The sequence below is a fragment of the Bacillus rossius genome, chromosome 7, assembly GCF_032445375.1.
Source record: "Bacillus rossius redtenbacheri isolate Brsri chromosome 7, Brsri_v3, whole genome shotgun sequence".
Lineage (NCBI taxonomy): Eukaryota > Metazoa > Arthropoda > Insecta > Phasmatodea > Bacillidae > Bacillus > Bacillus rossius.
In genome coordinates this window covers 1,632,874-1,657,381 of record NC_086335.1, presented here as the reverse complement: position 1 = coordinate 1,657,381, position 24,508 = coordinate 1,632,874, and the positions used below count along the sequence as shown (strand labels likewise).

Sequence of the window (24,508 nt, the reverse complement as noted above, 5' to 3'; positions counted from 1 at the left end):
TAGTTTGTAGGACAACTTTCAATGTGTTGATTGATTAGTTTCAATACTTTATTTCGTAATACATGATATAGTATGGTAAGCTTTAGGATATTTGTAGTTTAAACAAAAGCAATGTTTTAGAGATACACGAATATAGTCACAGAGTAAGTCGAGCACATGGTTACTGTGGCGAGGCACACTAAAAGCAATTCTGAGAATTTCTTTCGGTCACGGGATTATCTTTTACCGGTGCCGGTTGTGGGTTGTCTCCCTCTCACGCACGCACGCACACACAGGTAGCCTGCCTCCCCTCCGGCCACGTGTTCCTCCACCCGGCTACCTGAGCTGTGTGGCCTGCGAGCTGGCTTCGCCGAGCGGCAGCACGAGACGGTGGAAAACTTTCAGGATTTGCGGAAATTGTGGAAAAGATATCTCGGAATTCAAAGCGATGACTATATGTTTTAAATACATGAATTTCTTCAGAAAAAAATTATCTTTTTTTCTAGACTTGTACTTTTTTTCTGTCATTCTCCTAAGCAGTATAAAATGGCCCCAAAGTTGGACAAGTTGGTGATTTTTTATTTCATATTTTGATAGAAAAAAACAAAAATGTAAAAGTATACAGACAATTCGTGTATTATCTTCTCGTGGGTGAAAAATTTTCAGATTCGTAGTGTCGATTAATAAAGTCCCATCATTATTTTAAAAACATAGTGTTCCGCTAACTTCTGATGCTACTAGGGAGGCCCCTTAAATACCACATGGTAAGTCGAGGCCGACCACGGAACTTAAAGAAAAAGGTTTGCGAAAGATTACGACTATTGAAACTACATATCAGTGAAAATAAAAATTGCTGGTCCTGTGTTGCGCGGAGGCTGCCGGCCTCTATGAGCTCCGGAAGGATACTGCCGCTCTCACAGCGCGCGACCCCCCTCGCCCGCCAGCCCTCCCGCGTAAACATGTGATTTTCGTGGGAAACTGAATCGGCCAGGTTCGGGACAAGGCACACGGTGAAACATAATTTTGGAGAAAATAAAGTGTTAAATAATGAAAATAATGTCTAATAATATCCTGTGGAAAAATACATAAACATTTGTTGTAGTTCGGCAGAGGGATATGCCACACCCGGCCGGATCCTTCCGCCGACGTAGCACTTGTTACCTAGCGTTCACCCCGTTGCACTTTATACACTCCGGTGCGCGCCCGAGCGCGTTCGGTGCACACGCCTTCGTGAGACGTTGATGAGGCATAGCGGTCTATGCGACATAGAGGAGCATTGGTGGTCGGCGTCAAATTATTTTAATTGTTTCATCCAGTTATATAATTTTTGTAATTTATTACAACATGTAAAGGACAAACTAAAGTATAATAAATTGCAAAAATCTTAAAATATATCATTTTAACCAAAACAACTAATTCCAAATGTACTGAAAAATTGACATCACAGGGTGCGCTCCCACGGTGGCAGACAGTAATACCCAGGGCATCACACCAGTAACACTCTAGAAATATTTTGGTGGTTCCTTAAGTGTGATAATCAACATTAAATGCAAATAAGTAGTTTATCTGGATGTAAACAATGCTATTATTGGATAGACAACTACAAGCGGAGGTGGATTTGTTGCATTCCAACACAATGATGATGACTTTGAGTGATGACTTTGAGACTTATTAGGCACTGGTTTTAAAGAACAGCACAAGAGTGAGTAGCAAGCCGATGTTGATCCTTGAGAGTAGTTGAACAGCTGATGAATCTGAAAATCAAATAAATAAGAATAAGTATTACTACATTGAAAGTTTCTACCATCGCAGACAATATTTAAAATACGGAAAATTTTGCATGTGGGATACACAAAACAATATAGTTTAATGCAGATTATAAGGTTTCTGCAGAGCTATTTGAAGCAGTGTGGTTAGCTCTTAAAGATACACATTTTTTGTTTAGAACTATTGTTGCTACGAGCATACACATGTAGTGCACAGCACTATATTTCTTACTGACAGTTCTTATTTAAGATGTGCGTTTCACAAGAAATAAAACTAACTGTGTTTATATGGTCCACCTAATATTTGAGATTAAATTTCACTCAGGTCTAACATACAATTTTAATCCTAGGTACACAACCGAGAATAACCTGAGCAGTTACATGCGGTTACGAGTGTTTCTAACGAAATGGTGGCTAGTGGATCATATTGATTAATGGGCAATATTTATTTCAATTACCATATATAATATTAAGTATCTACATGCACTGAAAATATTCTGCTATTAAAAATAATTAGAGGCAGTGATATATTTATAGCCTATTTTCCCAAGGAAAAATATTTATTAGCGCACCTGTTTGAACGTCTTTGTGTGTGTGTGTTGACGTAACCTATCAGTGCTCCTTCGATCCGTACAGACCACCATGGCACATCGGCGCCTCAGCAAGAGCTTGTGCGACCGGACAGTACTAGGAGTGCAGTGTAGTGCGACGGAGTGCAGCGAGGCGAACAGCTGCCGCCCGCGAGTCGATAGTCACTAGCGCGGCAATCGACCCAGCTTTGTAACTGTACATACTTAGTATTTGTAACTTACGTAACATACGATATAGTAGACTATATTTATATTGCATTAATTTGGTATTTATTAATAACTTTCTGTACTAGGCTGGGAACATGGCTTCGTTTATTGTTTTGCACACGGTACGCTCGCTCCATGGTCTCAGTTCGCCATTCCTCATTGCCAGGCTGGTCGCCTCTCGTGGCTAGTTGCCATCGGCTCCGCTGAAAGCAGCTGCGTAACATACGTGTGTTCACGTGTGATTATTTACATGTTTTATCGTATGGGCAAGGGTTGTGTTCTAGACCTCATGTAACGCTCTATAGTCGACAAGACTTTCAGCTTCGCCCGCGCAGGGCCACCAATTAGACGAAATGTGCACCTTCTTCAGTTTTGGTTAAGGCCCACGTACTTTTGGGAGCCACCTTTTGCTTATCCACGTGACGTCATATAATTTTAATGCCGCGTGCCATAAGTTAGTGTACTGTGTATTACACAATGAATTCCCCACGTGTTAAGAGGTTTATTTGTAATTTCACTGCAAAGCGAATTAGGGTCGATGTCTTTTTTTGCGTGTACGTGACCATTGGGAGATGGCCACGACACGTGTATGTAACAGTGAAACTGTTAGCGTATGTTTGTAAATCGCTCAACATTTGTCCGTGCTTCAATTCAATGCAGCTACGTAATGGCGCCTGTTCATCTCTAGTTCAGTTTAAGGCCAGAGTACCCGTGGTTAATCTACAGCATAAATCCGAAAGCTTAGTCAGAACCGTCCATCCTGTAAGACGTGCTGCATCGAGCTCAGGCTCCAGACATAATAGAAGCCATGACGTCAGCAGTGCCATGCTCAAGTGATACATGCCAATAAAATGAGTCTTATCAGATTTACCGTCTCTCTATTTCAAGCAAGCCATAGTAACATAGCATAGTTTCCCATTAGGGGGACCTCAGTTTAATCATCACCTGCCACCTGCTGGCCACGAGGCGACTTCTCGTCCTGAGGTCATGTCTCTGCTTGCCTAGCTCACAGGACGTAGGTACCTAGTTGAAGCTAGTGGTGGCAGCACCAGCACCGTCAGGCAAGTGCAGAAGGCGGCATGTCATCATCGTGTGAAGAGGCGTGTGAATGTGTAAGTGTGCATTGCTTTGTATTATCTTTACTCCTGCGAAATGGTTTTTTTTATGAATTTTTATAGCTAGCAAATTTATCTTTAGCAGCTTTTGATGTTTAATTTCGTTAAATTTTAATTTACAAACTCTAGTTACATTCATCCATACATCATTTAAATAATATAAGATGTTATTTCAAGAATTTACCTACATGCTTATTTGTCACAAAATATGTTCTTTTCAATTAACTAAATGAAGGGTTTGTAAGAGACTTGATATTAATATATATTTGTTTTCATAAAGTTATATTTGTGTGTATATATACTTGGCAATTAGATCCTTTATCATATATTAGTTTTTGTGAACTAATATTTGCCACAGTTTCTTATTATTGAAAAATATTATTATATACGTATATATATGTAATGTATACATTTGACAATTTGTGAAAAAATTTTTTTGTAAATAGCACTTATGTTTTGACTATCGTTTTCTTTTACACCTAAAAAATATTATTAATACGAAATATATAGTAAATATAGAAATGAAATAAGATGAAGCAATAAGCAAAAACAAATTAAAATATACCTGAAACAAGATAACAACAAACGAACTTGCGGCCATCTTTCGTCACATGACCAGCTGGTGATACTCCTCGTTAGGCTCACCCCTGGTCAGAGCGGAGCCACTCACCTGTAGCGGTGGTGGTGGAGGAGGTGGAGGTAGTGGCGCGAGTAGTCACGGTGTCCGAGCGGGAGCCGTCTGTCAGCAAGGCAGTCATATCCAGGATGTATGTGGTCTGTGGCTGTAGCCCGGTCAGTTGCTGGGATGTGGCAGAGCCAGGCACACTGGTGCAGTTCCCAGGCGGCTCCCAGCACATGCTGTACTCCCGCACGCATGTAGCGCCCTCGTACATGTGCAGCCAGGTGAGCTCTAGGCTCGTGTCGCTCACCTCACGTGCCTCCACCCAGGCCAGAAGGGTGCTGTCTGCAACCACCATAGTACAGTGCACGAGCTACACAGACATGAGCTAGGACATGTACGAGCCAAGCTGTACTCCCGCACGCATGTAGCGCCCTCGTACATGTGCAGCCAGGTGAGCTCTAGGCTCGTGTCGCTCACCTCACGTGCCTCCACCCAGGCCAGAAGGGTGCTGTCTGCAACCACCATAGTACAGTGCACGAGCTACACAGACATGAGCTAGGACATGTACGAGCCAACTGTACTCCCGCACGCATGTAGCGCCCTCGTACATGTGCAGCCAGGTGAGCTCTAGGCTCGTGTCGCTCACCTCACGTGCCTCCACCCAGGCCAGAAGGGTGCTGTCTGCAACCACCATAGTACAGTGCACGAGCTACACAGACATGAGCTAGGACATGTACGAGCCAAGCTGTACTCCCGCACGCATGTAGCGCCCTCGTACATGTGCAGCCAGGTGAGCTCTAGGCTCGTGTCGCTCACCTCACGTGCCTCCACCCAGGCCAGAAGGGTGCTGTCTGCCACCACCATAGTACAGTGCACGAGCTACACAGACATGAGCTAGGACATGTCCGAGCCAAGCTGTACTCCCGCACGCATGTAGCGCCCTCGTACATGGGCAGCCAGGTGAGCTCTAGGCTCGTGTCGCTCACCTCACGTGCCTCCACCCAGGCCAGAAGGGTGCTGTCTGCAACCACCATAGTACAGTGCACGAGCTACACGGACATGAGCTAGGACATGTCCGAGCCAAGCTGTACTCCCGCACGCATGTAGCGCCCTCGTACATGTGCAGCCAGGTGAGCTCTAGGCTCGTGTCACTCACCTCACGTGCCTCCACCCAGGCCAGAAGGGTGCTGTCTGCAACCACCATAGTACAGTGCACGAGCTACACGGACATGAGCTAGGACATGTCCGAGCCAAGCTGTACTCCCGCACGCATGTAGCGCCCTCGTACATGGGCAGCCAGGTGAGCTCTAGGCTCGTGTCGCTCACCTCACGTGCCTCCACCCAGGCCAGAAGGGTGCTGTCTGCAACCACCATAGTACAGTGCACGAGCTACACGGACATGAGCTAGGACATGTCCGAGCCAAGCTGTACTCCCGCACGCACGTAGCGCCCTCGTACATGTGCAGCCAGGTGAGCTCTAGGCTCGTGTCGCTCACCTCACGTGCCTCCACCCAGGCCAGAAGGGTGCTGTCTGCAACCACCATAGTACAGTGCACGAGCTACACGGACATGAGCTAGGACATGTCCGAGCCAAGCTGTACTCCCGCACGCACGTAGCGCCCTCGTACATGGGCAGCCAGGTGAGCTCTAGGCTCGAGTCGCTCACCTCACGTGCCTCCACCCAGGCCAGAAGGGTGCTGTCTGCAACCACCATAGTACAGTGCACGAGCTACACGGACATGAGCTAGGACATGTCCGAGCCAAGCTGTACTCCCGCAAGCACGTAGCGCCCTCGTACATGGGCAGCCAGGTGAGCTCTAGGCTCGTGTCGCTCACCTCACGTGCCTCCACCCAGACCAGAAGGGTGCTGTCTGCAACCACCATAGTACAGTGCACGAGCTACACAGACATGAGCTAGGACATGTCCGAGCCAAGCTGTACTCCCGCACGCACGTAGCGCCCTCGTACATGGACAGCCAGGTGAGCTCTAGGCTCGTGTCGCTCACCTCACGTGCCTCCACCCAGGCCAGAAGGGTGCTGTCTGCAACCACCATAGTACAGTGCACGAGCTACACAGACATGAGCTAGGACATGTCCGAGCCAAGCTGTACTCCCGCACGCACGTAGCGCCCTCGTACATGGGCAGCCAGGTGACGTCTAGGCTCGTGTCGCTCACCTCACGTGCCTCCACCCAGGCCAGAAGGGTGCTGTCTGCAACCACCATAGTACAGTGCACGAGCTACACGGACATGAGCTAGGACATGTCCGAGCCAAGCTGTACTCCCGCACGCATGTAGCGCCCTCGTACATGTGCAGCCAGGTGAGCTCTAGGCTCGTGTCGCTCACCTCACGTGCCTCCACCCAGGCCAGAAGGGTGCTGTCTGCAACCACCATAGTACAGTGCACGAGCTACACGGACATGAGCCAGGACATGTCCGAGCCAAGCTGTACTCCCGCACGCATGTAGCGCCCTCGTACATGGGCAGCCAGGTGAGCTCTAGGCTCGTGTCGCTCACCTCACGTGCCTCCACCCAGGCTAGAAGGGTGCTGTCTGCAACCACCATAGTACAGTGCACGAGCTACACAGACATGAGCTAGGACATGTCCGAGCCAAGCTGTACTCCCGCACGCACGTAGCGCCCTCGTACATGGGCAGCCAGGTGAGCTCTAGGCTCGTGTCGCTCACCTCACGTGCCTCCACCCAGGCCAGAAGGGTGCTGTCTGCAACCACCATAGTACAGTGCACGAGCTACACGGACATGAGCTAGGACATGTCCGAGCCAAGCTGTACTCCCGCACGCACGTAGCGCCCTCGTACATGGGCAGCCAGGTGAGCTCTAGGCTCGTGTCGCTCACCTCACGTGCCTCCACCCAGGCCAGAAGGGTGCTGTCTGCAACCACCATAGTACAGTGCACGAGCTACACAGACATGAGCTAGGACATGTCCGAGCCAAGCTGTACTCCCGCACGCACGTAGCGCCCTCGTACATGGGCAGCCAGGTGAGCTCTAGGCTCGTGTCGCTCACCTCACGTGCCTCCACCCAGGCCAGAAGGGTGCTGTCTGCAACCACCATAGTACAGTGCACGAGATACACAGACATGAGCTAGGACATGTCCAAGCCAAGCTGTACTCCCGCACGCATGTAGCGCCCTCGTACATGTGCAGCCAGGTGAGCTCTAGGCTCGTGTCACTCACCTCACGTGCCTCCACCCAGGCCAGAAGGGTGCTGTCTGCAACCACCATAGTACAGTGCACGAGCTACACAGACATGAGCTAGGACATGTCCGAGCCAAGCTGTACTCCCGCACGCATGTAGCGCCCTCGTACATGTGCAGCCAGGTGAGCTCTAGGCTCGTGTCGCTCACCTCACGTGCCTCCACCCAGGCCAGAAGGGTGCTGTCTGCAACCACCATAGTACAGTGCACGAGCTACACAGACATGAGCTAGGACATGTCCGAGCCAAGCTGTACTCCCGCATGCATGTAGCGCCCTCGTACATGTGCAGCCAGGTGACGTCTAGGCTCGTGTCGCTCACCTCACGTGCCTCCACCCAGGCCAGAAGGGTGCTGTCTGCAACCACCATAGTACAGTGCACGATATACACAGACATGAGCTAGGACATGTCCGAGCCAAGCTGTACTCCCGCACGCACGTAGCGCCCTCGTACATGTGCAGCCAGGTGAGCTCTAGGCTCGTGTCGCTCACCTCACGTGCCTCCACCCAGGCCAGAAGGGTGCTGTCTGCAACCACCATAGTACAGTGCACGAGCTACACAGACATGAGCTAGGACATGTCCGAGCCAAGCTGTACTCCCGCACGCACGTAGCGCCCTCGTACATGTGCAGCCAGGTGAGCTCTAGGCTCGTGTCGCTCACCTCACGTGCCTCCACCCAGGCCAGAAGGGTGCTGTCTGCAACCACCATAGTACAGTGCACGAGCTACACAGACATGAGCTAGGACATGTCCGAGCCAAGCTGTACTCCCGCACGCACGTAGCGCCCTCGTACATGTGCAGCCAGGTGAGCTCTAGGCTCGTGTCGCTCACCTCACGTGCCTCCACCCAGGCCAGAAGGGTGCTGTCTGCAACCACCATAGTACAGTGCACGAGCTACACAGACATGAGCTAGGACATGTCCGAGCCAAGCTGTACTACCGCACGCACGTAGCGCCCTCGTACATGGGCAGCCAGGTGACGTCTAGGCTCGTGTCGCTCACCTCACGTGCCTCCACCCAGGCCAGAAGGGTGCTGTCTGCAACCAACATAGTACAGTGCACGAGCTACACGGACATGAGCTAGGACATGTCCGAGCCAAGCTGTACTCCCGCACGCATGTAGCGCCCTCGTACATGTGCAGCCAGGTGAGCTCTAGGCTCGTGTCGCTCACCTCACGTGCCTCCACCCAGGCCAGAAGGGTGCTGTCTGCAACCACCATAGTACAGTGCACGAGCTACACGGACATTAGCTAGGACATGTCCGAGCCAAGCTGTACTCCCGCACGCATGTAGCGCCCTCGTACATGGGCAGCCAGGTGAGCTCTAGGCTCGTGTCGCTCACCTCACGTGCCTCCACCCAGGCCAGAAGGGTGCTGTCTGCAACCACCATAGTACAGTGCACGAGCTACACAGACATGAGCTAGGACATGTCCGAGCCAAGCTGTACTCCCGCACGCACGTAGCGCCCTCGTACATGGGCAGCCAGGTGAGCTCTAGGCTCGTGTCGCTCACCTCACGTGCCTCCACCCAGGCCAGAAGGGTGCTGTCTGCAACCACCACAGTACAGTGCACTAGCTACACAGACATGAGCTAGGACATGTCCGAGCCAAGCTGTACTCCCGCACGCATGTAGCGCCCTCGTACATGGGCAGCCAGGTGAGCTCTAGGCTCGTGTCGCTCACCTCACGTGCCTCCACCCAGGCTAGAAGGGTGCTGTCTGCAACCACCATAGTACAGTGCACGAGCTACACAGACATGAGCTAGGACATGTCCGAGCCAAGCTGTACTCCCGCACGCACTTAGCGCCCTCGTACATGGGCAGCCAGGTGAGCTCTAGGCTCGTGTCGCTCACCTCACGTGCCTCCACCCAGGCCAGAAGGGTGCTGTCTGCAACCACCATAGTACAGTGCACGAGCTACACGGACATGAGCTAGGACATGTCCGAGCCAAGCTGTACTCCCGCACGCACGTAGCGCCCTCGTACATGGGCAGCCAGGTGAGCTCTAGGCTCGTGTCGCTCACCTCACGTGCCTCCACCCAAGCCAGAAGGGTGCTGTCTGCAACCACCATAGTACAGTGCACGAGCTACACAGACATGAGCTAGGACATGTCCGAGCCAAGCTGTACTCCCGCACGCACATAGCGCCCTCGTACATGGGCAGCCAGGTGAGCTCTAGGCTCGTGTCGCTCACCTCACGTGCCTCCACCCAGGCCAGAAGGGTGCTGTCTGCAACCACCATAGTACAGTGCACGAGATACACAGACATGAGCTAGGACATGTCCGAGCCAAGCTGTACTCCCGCACGCATGTAGCGCCCTCGTACATGTGCAGCCAGGTGAGCTCTAGGCTCGTGTCACTCACCTCACGTGCCTCCACCCAGGCCAGAAGGGTGCTGTCTGCAACCACCATAGTACAGTGCACGAGCTACACAGACATGAGCTAGGACATGTCCGAGCCAAGCTGTACTCCCGCACGCATGTAGCGCCCTCGTACATGTGCAGCCAGGTGAGCTCTAGGCTCGTGTCGCTCACCTCACGTGCCTCCACCCAGGCCAGAAGGGTGCTGTCTGCAACCACCATAGTACAGTGCACGAGCTACACAGACATGAGCTAGGACATGTCCGAGCCAAGCTGTACTCCCGCACGCACGTAGCGCCCTCGTACATGTGCAGCCAGGTGAGCTCTAGGCTCGTGTCGCTCACCTCACGTGCCTCCACCCAGGCCAGAAGGGTGCTGTCTGCAACCACCATAGTACAGTGCACGAGCTACACAGACATGAGCTAGGACATGTCCGAGCCAAGCTGTACTCCCGCACGCACGTAGCGCCCTCGTACATGTGCAGCCAGGTGAGCTCTAGGCTCGTGTCGCTCACCTCACATGCCTCCACCCAGGCCAGAAGGGTGCTGTCTGCAACCACCATAGTACAGTGCACGAGCTACACAGACATGAGCTAGGACATGTCCGAGCCAAGCTGTACTCCCGCACGCATGTAGCGCCCTCGTACATGGGCAGCCAGGTGAGCTCTAGGCTCGTGTCGCTCACCTCACGTGCCTCCACCCAGGCCAGAAGGGTGCTGTCTGCAACCACCATAGTACAGTGCACGAGCTACACAGACATGAGCTAGGACATGTCCGAGCCAAGCTGTACTCCCGCACGCACGTAGCGCCCTCGTACATGGGCAGCCAGGTGAGCTCTAGGCTCGTGTCGCTCACCTCACGTGCCTCCACCCAGGCCAGAAGGGTGCTGTCTGCAACCACCATAGTACAGTGCACGAGATACACAGACATGAGCTAGGACATGTCCGAGCCAAGCTGTACTCCCGCACGCATGTAGCGCCCTCGTACATGTGCAGCCAGGTGAGCTCTAGGCTCGTGTCACTCACCTCACGTGCCTCCACCCAGGCCAGAAGGGTGCTGTCTGCAACCACCATAGTACAGTGCACGAGCTACACAGACATGAGCTAGGACATGTCCGAGCCAAGCTGTACTCCCGCACGCACGTAGCGCCCTCGTACATGTGCAGCCAGGTGAGCTCTAGGCTCGTGTCGCTCACCTCACGTGCCTCCACCCAGGCCAGAAGGGTGCTGTCTGCAACCACCATAGTACAGTGCACGAGCTACACAGACATGAGCTAGGACATGTCCGAGCCAAGCTGTACTCCCGCACGCATGTAGCGCCCTCGTTCATGTGCAGCCAGGTGAGCTCTAGGCTCGTGTCACTCACCTCACGTGCCTCCACCCAGGCCAGAAGGGTGCTGTCTGCAACCACCATAGTACAGTGCACGAGCTACACAGACATGAGCTAGGACATGTCCGAGCCAAGCTGTACTCCCGCACGCACGTAGCGCCCTCGTACATGTGCAGCCAGGTGAGCTCTAGGCTCGTTTCGCTCACCTCACGTGCCTCCACCCAGGCCAGAAGGGTGCTGTCTGCAACCACCATAGTACAGTGCACGAGCTACACAGACATGAGCTAGGACATGTCCGAGCCAAGCTGTACTCCCGCACGCACGTAGCGCCCTCGTACATGTGCAGCCAGGTGAGCTCTAGGCTCGTGTCGCTCACCTCACGTGCCTCCACCCAGGCCAGAAGGGTGCTGTCTGCAACCACCATAGTACAGTGCACGAGCTACACAGACATGAGCTAGGACATGTCCGAGCCAAGCTGTACTCCCGCACGCACGTAGCGCCCTCGTACATGTGCAGCCAGGTGAGCTCTAGGCTCGTGTCGCTCACCTCACGTGCCTCCACCCAGGCCAGAAGGGTGCTGTCTGCAACCACCATAGTACAGTGCACGAGCTACACAGACATGAGCTAGGACATGTCCGAGCCAAGCTGTACTCCCGCACGCACGTAGCGCCCTCGTACATGTGCAGCCAGGTGAGCTCTAGGCTCGTGTCTCTCACCTCACATGCCTCCACCCAGGCCAGAAGGGTGCTGTCTGCAACCACCATAGTACAGTGCACGAGCTACACAGACATGAGCTAGGACATGTCCGAGCCAAGCTGTACTCCCGCACGCATGTAGCGCCCTCGTACATGGGCAGCCAGGTGAGCTCTAGGCTCGTGTCGCTCACCTCACGTGCCTCCACCCAGGCCAGAAGGGTGCTGTCTGCAACCACCATAGTACAGTGCACGAGCTACACGGACATGAGCTAGGACATGTCCGAGCCAAGCTGTACTCCCGCACGCACGTAGCGCCCTCGTACATGGGCAGCCAGGTGAGCTCTAGGCTCGTGTCGCTCACCTCACGTGCCTCCACCCAGGCCAGAAGGGTGCTGTCTGCAACCACCATAGTACAGTGCACGAGCTACACGGACATGAGCTAGGACATGTCCGAGCCAAGCTGTACTCCCGCACGCACGTAGCGCCCTCGTACATGTGCAGCCAGGTGAGCTCTAGGCTCGTGTCGCTCACCTCACGTGCCTCCACCCAGGCCAGAAGGGTGCTGTCTGCAACCACCATAGTACAGTGCACGAGCTACACAGACATGAGCTAGGACATGTCCGAGCCAAGCTGTACTCCCGCACGCACATAGCGCCCTCGTACATGTGCAGCCAGGTGAGCTCTAGGCTCGTGTCGCTCACCTCACGTGCCTCCACCCAGGCCAGAAGGGTGCTGTCTGCAACCACCATAGTACAGTGCACGAGCTACACGGACATGAGCTAGGACATGTCCGAGCCAAGCTGTACTCCCGCACGCACGTAGCGCCCTCGTAAATGTGCAGCCAGGTGAGCTCTAGGCTCGTGTCGCTCACCTCACGTGCCTCCACCCAGGCCAGAAGGGTGCTGTCTGCAACCACCATAGTACAGTGCACGAGCCACACAGACATGAGCTAGGACATGTCCGAGCCAAGCTGTACTCCCGCACGCACGTAGCGCCCTCGTACATGTGCAGCCAGGTGAGCTCTAGGCTCGTGTCGCTCACCTCACGTGCCTCCACCCAAGCCAGAAGGGTGCTGTCTGCAACCACCATAGTACAGTGCACGAGCTACACAGACATGAGCTAGGACATGTCCGAGCCAAGCTGTACTCCCGCACGCACGTAGCGCCCTCGTACATGTGCAGCCAGGTGAGCTCTAGGCTCGTGTCGCTCACCTCACGTGCCTCCACCCAGGCCAGAAGGGTGCTGTCTGGAACCACCATAGTACAGTGCACGAGCTACACAGACATGAGCTAGGACATGTCCGAGCCAAGCTGTACTCCCGCACGCATGTAGCGCCCTCGTACATGGGCAGCCAGGTGTGCTCTAGGCTCGTGTCGCTCACCTCACGTGCCTCCACCCAGGCCAGAAGGGTGCTGTCTGCAACCACCATAGTACAGTGCACGAGCTACACGGACATGAGCTAGGACATGTCCGAGCCAAGCTGTACTCCCGCACGCACGTAGCGCCCTCGTACATGTGCAGCCAGGTGAGCTCTAGGCTCGTGTCGCTCACCTCACGTGCCTCCACCCAGGCCAGAAGGGTGCTGTCTGCAACCACCATAGTACAGTGCACGAGCTACACGGACATGAGCTAGGACATGTCCGAGCCAAGCTGTACTCCCGCACGCACGTAGCGCCCTCGTACATGTGCAGCCAGGTGAGCTCTAGGCTCGTGTCGCTCACCTCACGTGCCTCCACCCAGGCCAGAAGGGTGCTGTCTGCAACCACCATAGTACAGTGCACGAGCTACACGGACATGAGCTAGGACATGTCCGAGCCAAGCTGTACTCCCGCACGCACGTAGCGCCCTCGTACATGGGCAGCCAGGTGAGCTCTAGGTTTGTTTCACTCACTTCACGCACATCTGCCTAGGCCTGCATCTTGCTGTATACAATATCCTTTGTTTATTGCTTGAACAAGGATTATTAGTTGGCCAAATTTAGATTGATACACTTGAATTTTGGAGGGGCATATCCCTGAATTTTCCAGTACTCGATAAGTAATGTTTCCTTACACCAGGCGCAGCCCTAGGGCAATCGTCAAGGCCCGCGACTAGCAGGGTCTTGCACTGCACACTTTTTGTTTTGTTTTAGTTGTGTGTCTAGTCTTTTGCGAGAACGAATAGACATAAATTTGAAAACGAGGTATTTTATTGTTATTTATATGTTGTACTACCAACAGGGATTTTCAGCACAATTTTTAAATTTGAATTTGAAACTATCATCTTAACAGTAATATTATTGCTAGTATTTAAACTTGTCCCGCTCACTGTAACCTTACACTTAAAATTTCTTTGGCTAGTTCCTTGAATCATTCCCAACGCAGTATCTGAGAATTGGCCGATAATTTGCGAGGCTAGCATCGGCCTCATCTTTTCCCTGCCTCAGTGCATGACCAGTGATGGAAATTCACCCAACATTCGTGACCAGGACCACTTGTGGCTGTAGCTTCTCAGGGCAGCCTCTTTCTCTGAGCTCGCCTGAGGCGAGTACTTACATTCATGCCCCATTCTCATGTTCCAGGGCTGTCGAGCGCGTATAGATGCTCTGGGCAAGACATTTCTCATAAGCCAGCATACTCCCTTCCCTCATGTCCACGAATCACCGCCCAGAGCATTGACCGGTGCATAACCCCGGCCAGCGATGGCTGTCTCAAGGTCTGGACACTGGTGTTCGAATGTACCGCCTTTGGCCTCTAGTGGTGGAATTGTCAACTACTTACCTGGGTGTTAGAGAGTTTGCTCAACACACCTGCCCTCTAACGACCCACGTAAAAAACATTCTCCTGTCTTTCTCTTCCGAGTCGCCAGAGCACTCCACCAGTCTCCTCCATAACCCCCCATGCCTTTGAAGTAGTCTCGTTTGAGATGTGCGAGTCGACTTCATCTCTGTTTCGGCCACTCCCTAGTAGATAGAACTGCGACCAGGCACCAACTGCAGCACCAAGCTATCCATGCCTGAATTTCTCGATCCCCCCTTCGGACATCTTCGGAACCTTTCGGCCTTGTAGCTGAAGTATCCCCTCTTTCCAAAGCGAAGCAACAAATTAAATTAAGCGACACAGGTGCCATACCAGGGACTTATTGGTACAACTTCCGTCTGACTGCATTGTTCTCGGCCAGCTCTCATTTTGATTCGACTTCACTACTTCAACTAAGATTATGTCTCAAATACAATTGTATATTTATTTTCGGGCCGGCCCTAATATAAATTTATTCTGTCATGAACTTAACTCATGTTAATCTTTCTTTGTAACACTTCAGACATATGAAAGAAAATAAATCGAAGCATACCTAAAGACGAAACTGCATTATTTATTTATTTATTTATTTATTAATATAAAGTTACAGATCCACAGTCTCCACAGTGTTTACTAGAAGGCATTAAACTTTTTTTTTGGCCTTTAGTGTCACCTCTGAGGTACTAAGTTTTGAAAGTATGGTTCCCCCTTTTTAATCCCAGCCACTTCCAAGGTAAATTGTTATTGTCTTATTTTAATTTTATTACTAGGTTTCACTACATATTTTCTAGATGCTAAGAATGTACTTCAAAATGCTATTTAATACATATAGAACTTTATTCAACTTCAATGAATTTCTTTTATAAACACTTTTAATGTTTTTATTGCCTCATATTATGAAACGATTTCTCTGGAATTCATAATTTTTATTTATAAAACTTGCCATTAATATTTTATCAGGATTGAATATATATATATATTTTTTTGTTTTTTTTAAGAAAAAATAGTAATATCATCGTCGAAATTTAAGTTCATTTTGGTTTAAAAATGTTTATTTAAGGTTAATTGTTTTTATATTTTCCCGGAGACACTCCCTAACCCCACTTTTCTTTAGGGGGTTGTTCTATATCTGCAGGCCCCCCAATAAGGCCCCTCACCAAAATATCAAAGTACCCTAAAAGTTAGTGGCCCAAGGCTGTTCAAAGTCTAGGGCCGCCACTGCCTTACATGCTTCATGCATGATACCTTTTACTGAATACAATATGGCGATCGTTTATATTAATATGGCTGTGGTTTCTACCTGTGACTTCCAAAATTAAAATACATGGTTGGACGAATGTGAATAATTCATCTCAAGTGTACCATACCGACGACAATGTGCTGCCTTTTCGTTGACGGTGCTTCCAAATGAGCTGCCTTTTCGTTGTCGGTGCTTCCAAATGTGCTGCCTTTTTATTGTTCTTCCAAATGTGCTGCCTTTACGTTGTCGGTTCTTCCAAATGTGCTGCCTTTTCGTTGTCGGTGCTTCCAGAATGTGCTGCCTTTTTGTCGTCGGTGCTTCCAAATGTGCTGCCTTTTCGTTGTCGGTGCTTCCAGAATGTGCTGCCTTTTTGTCGTCGGTGCTTCCAAATGTGCTGCCTTTTCGTCGTCGGTGCTTCCAAATGTGCTGCCTTTTTATTGTGCTTCCAGAATGTGCTTCCTTTTTGTTGATGTTGCTTCTATTTTTAATGTTGTTTTGACTCTAGTATTATAATAAATTGATCTTGATTTGACTAGCGTATTATTCCATTCGGAGCATGTATATAAGTGAGTCCTAGACAGCAGGTCGCTCGAGGAGTCGCTTCAGGAACGCGAGAGAGGACGGACGTGAGAAGAGGAGCTCCGCGCACTAGTATAGTCTGTGTACTTGTACACAGGCCAGAGGTGGTATAGAGAATATAGGCTAAGAGTGTAAGCACACAAAACGCCCGGGGCGTAGCTGCCCCTACAGCCTAGCCGCAAACCTCGATTAATTTCAGGTTTGTTGGACAGTGGGCGCGAGTGTGTTGTAGGATGTCTACTGTACAGAGAGATAACAGTACAGAGATACAGATGGAGGGAATTAATGTGCCCTTGCCGAGCGAGGACGAGGCAGAGATGAGCAGCGATGACGGATTCATCACTGTCTCGAGCAAGAAGGTTGAAACAGGGGAAAACCGCGACAGGCTCGTCCCCCCCTCACCAACCCCGCCATCACGCGCCAGCACGCTGAGCGTGCGCGCAAACAACCGCGGCGACAGGGTGGCGCCTCAGCCAGCCAGCCGACTGCGAGTGCAAATACAGGCACGATCCCTGCGCCACAGAACCCTGCCCCTCAGGCACAGAAAGTACAGGTAAAACCCCTGTTTGTATTTGTAGACCAAGGCCACAGCTACCCGGTCATCAAAGCTGCACTGGACGCAGCTCTCCATATGACATGGACGTGCGTAAGTCGAGGCCACGATCAATTAATGATCCACACTGCCACGATAGAGGACTACCATCGTGCAGTACAGGCATTAGAGCAGGCAGGTGTGCAGCATTCTGTTCTACTGCAGCCAGACGAGATCCCTAATAAATTCGTCTTTTGTCGGGCGCACAGCAGCATCGACAAAGAATTTATCCAGGCAGAGTTCGTAAAAATGGGCCTGCCCGTACAGAACTTCTGGTTCCTATGCAACAGGCAAACCAGGCGCCCAATAAATAAACTTGTGGTCGAGCTCCCGAAGGCCGTAAACTCAGATAGGATTTACGCCATAAAATCATTCTGTAACCTCAGCATTCGTGTCGAGGACTACCACCACCCGAAAAGTCCCATGCAGTGTGGCAACTGCCAGCGTTTTGGGCATCCCACGAAAGGCTGCAGAGCACCTCCTGTGTGCCGCTGGTGCAGCAAGGGCCATAGCCCCGAGGGAGGGGACAGGAACAAGGCAAAGTGCGCGAGTTGCAAGGGCCCGCACTGCGCCAACTACAGAGGGTGCCAGGCTTACAAGCGTGAAAACTGGCGCTATCTCCCGCAGGAGGAACGCAAGGAAAGGGAGCTGCAGTCAAAGCGTGCAATTCGCGAAAACAAGCGAGCTGCAGCTGCGGCGCAAACACACTTTCAGTCACAACAAGCTGGCTCGTCCAACTACCAGCCCCAGCCCCCCAGACAGGTATGGCGCGGCCCCAGCTGCCCTGCTCCTCAACAGTGGCAGAGCCCCAACCAGTACTCGGTGCTGGACGACAGGTACGAGTTGGAATACCCTGTTGTGGCCAACTCTTGGAGGCCCAGAGGGCAGCCACAGCCCCAGAGAGCCCCGAAAAAACACCATTCGGGACATAAAAATGGAAAGGGGAAGAGGGCCTCGGAGGAACAGCCTGCTCCAAGGCAGGTACAGCCTGCCCCGCAGCACCCCGCCCCCCCTCCCCCCATCGCACCACGCACGAAGCCAATCCCAGTGGCGCCCCGGGTGAATCACGAGCACGAGGACACTGGAATGCAGATCGAGTCAGCGCCTGCAGTGTTGCCAACTGCTCCGCTGCAGCCCAGCTCCACTCGTAAGCCAGGTCCCGACCCTAAGGCATTTCTAAAGGTCGTGGGCCAGTCCAAAACATTTATTGAGGACCCAAACCTGTCCCAGGCCCTTGAGCCGATGTGCCAACTTATGGCCATCTGGTGCGACGCGGCCATGTCCCTTGAGGAAAAGATACAAGCCACCATGGGCTTCGTGCAGACACTAGCGGCCAGCTTCAATGCCGCACACCCCTTATTTAGGTCCTGTCAGGAACACTAATCCCGTAGACAGTAGTTTAGGTACCATCCTCTACTGGAATGCACGAGGAATTAGAAACAAAATAATCGAGTTTACAGATCATTTACTAAAATATAATATTAAAATCGCGGCCATCAATGAGACTCACCTAATACCAACAGATAGATTAACGATATCAAACTATAATGTTTACAGGCGCGACCGTGACACCAGAAGCGGAGGGGTGGCCTTAGTGGTCCACAGAAGCATTAGGCACACAGAATTTTATTTACCTGCATTTAATGAATTATAAACTGTTGCAATAAATATTAAAATCAACAACCAACACATAATACTTATTTCCATGTATGCACGGCCGGGTAGGTCTCTCACTTTGAATGAGCTGGACATATTATATGGCTCAGCTCCTGCATTCTTAGCAGTTGGCGATATAAATGCCAAGCATAAGGATTGGAACTGTCGGAGCAACACAGCCAATGGCTTCCTGCTGCAACGGCATGAGTCTAATAAAAATTATCAAGTTTATGCTCCCTCAGAGCCCACACACGATAGCGGAGCACTAAGGCAAACCCCCGACATACTAGATATCGTTTTAAATAAGAGAGTCCAAACGGGATTCGAAATCAGAGTCGTCCATGAAATGTCGTCTGACCACTTCCCAATACATTTAATATTCGATGACGCGGACACTGACACCAATCCGCCGAGAAAAATCAAAGACTATAAAAAAGCTGACTGGCGAGGCTTTCAGACGCATCTATTAGATAACGTGCCCGCAGCCGATGCTGCCAACCTAGAAACTAAAGAAAGTATTGAAACAGCAGTAACAGAACTCACAGTAAATATACAAACTGCAATAAACTCGTGCATCCCAGAAAAGGAGGTTAAGTTTAAGCAGGGAGAGCTGACGGCATACATAAGGAAGGGACTTAATATCACAGAAAAGTAGACTAAGGCGCGAACATACTAGGCGTAGACAGCGTGACATTAAAGCGCGTATTAATGAATTACAAGAATAATTTCCGATGAGATAACTCTGTGGAGGGACAGCCAATGGGAGGCGAAAGTCTCCCAGCTCCAGGTGCAAGATGGTAGCACCTGGAGTATGACAAAGCGGTTCCTCCACAAGACAGATAAAATTCCTCCATTACAAACCCATACTGGAGTCGCTTATACACCAATAGATAAAGCACATAGGCATTCGCGGACACATTAGAAGAAGCATTTAAACCTAATATCGAGCCCTGCGACCCAATATTTAATGCAATGATATATAGGGAATTAAGAATAAAACTAAATCAGCCTTTAACTTCAGAGCCTTATCTAACTCAATCGCAGGAAGTTAAGCAGGCTATTAAACGTATGAAACCGCGTAAAGCTCCGGGAATAGATTGCATACAGGCAGTTGTCCTTAAGAAACTGCCTGATGAAATTCTAGAGTACTTAGCTGAATTAATAAATGCCATGTTTAAATTGCAATATTTCCCTTCACAATGGAAACAGGCCAACGTAATGGTATTTCATAAGCCTGGTAAAGATAAAACAATGCCACAAAACTATCGGCCAATTAGCTTACTAAGTATAATGTCAAAGGTAGCTGAGTAAATAATTTTGCAACGACTCAATACTCATATTAAAGAACGCAACATATTGCCGAATGAACAATTCAGATTTCGCAGCGCGCATTCCACTACGCAACAACTAGTACGCATGACGGAAGAAATAGTAACAGCGTTTACATGGAACAGTTATAATGTAGCAACGTTTCTAGATGTAGAGAAAGCTTTTGATAGAGTCTTCCACGCAGGCTTAATCTATAAACTATACCAAGCCGATTTCCCAGACTGCTATATAAAATTATTAGCCTCGTATTTAGCCAATCGCTCGTTCAGAGTCACTACAGAGGGGGCACTGTCAGACGAGAAACGAATCAGAGCAGGCGTTCCGCAAGGTAGCATACTGGGACCCGTTTTATTTAACATTTACATACACGACATGCCTAAACCTGAGCATCGCCTAGTACAGTTTGGCCTATACGCCGACGATACAGTATTGTTTAGTAGGTCACGCAACTTAAATCTTGCAACAGAAAGGCTTCAAACTGCGTTAAACTCACTAGAAAATTGGTGCATGAAATGGCGAATTAAAGTTAATCCTACAAAGTCCGAAGCCATTGTTTTTACGCGGAAACATCTCCCGCCACTAGAAAATAGGCCGCAATTAACGCTATTCAATGCAGAAATACCGCACAAAAACGTAGTAAAATATTTAGGCGTACATATGGATCGTAAATTACTATGACGCGACCATATAGAAGCAAAAAGAAAGGCGGCATTCACGAGATTAATGACACTCTATCCAGTCATGAGTCGACGACGAGGTAGCTCAGTTAAAAACGGATTAACCATATATAACGCGCTAATTAAACCCGTTATTACCTATGCGGCACCAGTGTGGGCAACAGCAGCAGAATCCCATCTGAAAAAGCTACAGAGAATACAGAACAAGAGCATTCGTATCAGTGTCGTATTAACGTATAGGCGCACCCGGCGGCCGCCGGGGGCCTCGCCCCCCAGGGGGCCTCAGTCTGCCTCACATAAGTCACCATCGCCAAAGAAAACACACACTACAATTGTTCTGTCTGTGACAAGTGTGTGACAATACACAATTGCAAGAAAAATATTTCTTGTTCCGGCTTGAGGAATAAAAAATATTCGATGATACATAATTTCTTACATATATATTTTTCGTTTTTTATCATTTATTCATTACACACTAGCAAACCAATCGAAAGGAATCGTGTCAAGCAGCTAGCTGTCTAATAGTGGTCAGGGTGCAGGTGCTCTGCGCGCATTCTGCTGGCAGTACATTTAAACAATGTGCGTTTTACCTATCGAGGAATCGATCTACTGCGTAAAGAAACAGTTCTGCACTGGGCTATGTGAGTAAGCGAAAGTTTGTGTTCTGTGTTGTTACTACAAATAAATTTCCGTTTTGTAAAATGTGTGTACAGTAACGGTAAGTGATTTGTATCACTGGGTTTAGTAATAGCATGAGAAATTCAGCCTACTGTTTATTCATATGAGGCCCAGTTCCGTAGTAGTTTTTAAGATCGTTCTACAATGGCGCAGAAGCGAAATAACTCTGATGCGGACCTGAAAACGTAGTTTGTTTGTTTAGTTTATTGCATCCTTAGGATATTTTTCATACTCAATTGTACAAAGATATTGGACAAGTCATAAGGATTACAAAAACATTAAACAAACATTTCTGTTGTATATAGTTTATAAATTCATATCGAATCTACGTCAGCTTCTTATGTACATTAGTACATCACCTTTAATTAGTGTTTGGAAATATAAAAGAAAAAAATAACAGAAAAGAGAAGTAGAAAAAAGAGAGGAGAAATGTGCAGTGTGTGATATAATATGTGGTATTTCTAGTGATTACGATTCAAATATTATTTACAGGATTAGAGCACATTTTCACATGTGTTTTTATGATACGAATTCGCTTCCGAGCATTTGTATAACGGGCTTCTGGGTTTTACAGTTTCTTTACCCGAAAATATATCAGAAACCATAATGGAACATGTTCTAATTTTCTGTTGGGATTGGGTTATATAAGTAATTATAAGACAAAGTCATATAATTACTTAGTAATTAAAAGACAAAGTCATATAATTACTTAACAGTATATAAAAACTTAACTTCTAAAAACGTGATTCTAAGAAATTTGTATTTTCCTTATTTTTCTAAAGTTTTGCACATACTTCAGTAATGGCATAATGACCGAGTTGCCTGTTTCCGTAGCGCGCCTGATTGTGGTGCGGGCGGTTGCGGTTCTGGGTTCCGGTCCTGGGTAAGGCATGGGTGTTTGTGTTCGTCCTATAGAGTCACCACTTGACACAAGTCTGTATTGTCGCTGTCACATAGTCACAGGGCTTGACATAATAGTTGTAAAGGGGGGAATGTTAGACTCGTTGGTGTTGTCTCGACCTCGCGAAGGAGTCTAACATAAAAAACAGTTGGCTAGGGTGAAGGTTCACAGCTAGAATATCTAAGGTTTTGGGTTTTAAGTTTGCCTGTTCGAATTTTTAATTTTTTTTCTTGTGTTATTGTTTAATGTAGCTATTTGACAGTCGTTTATTTCCAAAATTCATTGGTTTATACAATACATTTAGCTGCACAGATAGGCAAATGTCCGATCCAAATAGTGTGTGTCTATATATATATATATATATATATATATATATATATATATATATATATATATATATATATATATATATATATGTATTGAAATTTTCTTATTTTGATTGTATGATTAAATCAAGTAATTTATTTTCAGGTGAACAGTCTATCATGTAACTGTTGAAATTTATTAGAAGATCTAAAGTGCTCCTTAATCGCAATCATGAAACGTATCTATGAAAGTGGTGCCCATAAAAGACAAAAGGCTAATAAGTGAAATATTTATAGAATCTTTACCAAAAGTGACTTCATTTTTTCAAACAGTTTCTGGTGCTGAAATAAATTTAGGCTTAATTAGTGATCTCGCTTCTAGTTCTTCAGATCGTCTTCCAGTTGATCGCAATGCTACATCTTGTGGTCCGTCATCCTCTCCACTCGTAAATGTTAAAGAAGCTTATCCCGACAGCTCTCCTTCAATTATTTATAACCTTCAGAATTCAGTTGCAGTTGATCACAATGTTTCATCTCCAGGTCCGTCACCGTCATCCTCCCCACTCGTAAATGTTCAAGAAGCTTATCCCGACAGCTCTCCTGCAACTATTTCTGACCTTCAGAATTCAGTTTCACATGAAAAAGATGAAATACGCAGTTGTGATGAAATGGAACCAGGTAAAGATGTAGAACAATGGAAGTTATTTCGAGGTTCTAAAAATGAACTTCAAGAATATTGGATAAGGAAAGGCCCTTCATGCTGTCAAAATTTCAACCACAATTTTATTGATTCTGTTCGTAAATATGAGTGTTCACAAGATAGCAAAAAAGTAATTGAGTCACGAACATTGCGTCCATCTATTTTTTTCCGGGAGCTTCAGACTGGGGAGAAAATCAGGCGTGAATGGTTACTGTATTCACCATCATCTGGTCGAGTATATTGCTTTGTTTGTAAACTTTTTGGTTCTAATTCTTCCAGTCCCTTCTGTTCAGAAGGCTTCAACGATTGGAAACATGCAACACAGTCTCTTACTGGCCACGAAAATGGGAAGGAGCATAGAAATAATATGTTAGTGTACTTGAGACGCTGCAAAGAAGTAGGAAGAATTGATACAGCACTCCAGATCGAAATTAATAAGGAATGTGAATATTGGCAGAATGTTTTGGTTAGAGTTGTCTCTGTCGTAAGGTCTTTAGCTGAAAGAGGTCTACCATTCAGAGGAGATCAAGAGAAATTTGGTAATCCACATAACGGGAACTATTTAGGGTCACTTGAGTTGATAAGTGAATATGATCCATTTTTAAAAGAACATATAAAGAAATATGGAAATACAGGCCGAGGAAATGTTTCTTACCTGTCGTCTTTTGTATGTGATGAATTCATAGAAGTGATGGGGAGAAAAGTGTTTGATCAGATTGTTCTAGAGGTTGGGGAGGCCAAGTATTACTCGATATGTGTAGACTCCACACCTGATATAGCACATTCTGATCAACTTACGTTTATTATTAGGTATGTAATAAATAGTGAAACAACTGAAAAGTTCTTGAAATTCATTGCCATTAATGGGCATTCAGCCGAAACACTCTTCAAAGAAGTAACTGGTTTGCTGAGAAACTGTGGTATTCTTCTTGAAAATTGTCGGGGACAATCTTACGACAATGCATCAAACATGAGTGGCAAATACACTGGTTTGCAAGCAAGAATCAGAAAAGAAAACCCACTAGCAGAATTTATACCATGTTCTTCCCACTCTTTGAATCTTGTTAGTGTAGTAGCAGCAGAAAGCAACCAAAATGCGACAAAATATTTTGACTTCATTCAATCACTGTACAACTTTTTTTCAGCATCAAATAGCAGATGGAACATTTTGTTATCTGCTATGACTGATTCAAGTAAAAA

The 24,508-nt window shown here is 48.5% G+C and overlaps 1 protein-coding gene across 1 annotated transcript in view; it reads right to left on the bottom strand.

Annotated features, from left to right (window-relative positions):
• Positions 1-1,264: 1,264 nt before the first annotated feature.
• Positions 1,265-24,508, bottom strand: part of LOC134534415 (collagen alpha-1(XX) chain-like) — a 164,534-nt gene continuing 141,290 nt past the window's right edge. The window contains exons 6-7 of the mRNA XM_063372880.1: positions 4,328-4,621; positions 1,265-1,733 (exon numbers count right to left, since the gene is read on the bottom strand). Coding sequence (XP_063228950.1) covers positions 1,651-1,733; positions 4,328-4,621 — 377 coding nt within the window. The 3' untranslated portion in view covers positions 1,265-1,650. The remainder of the gene's footprint in view (positions 1,734-4,327; positions 4,622-24,508) is intronic.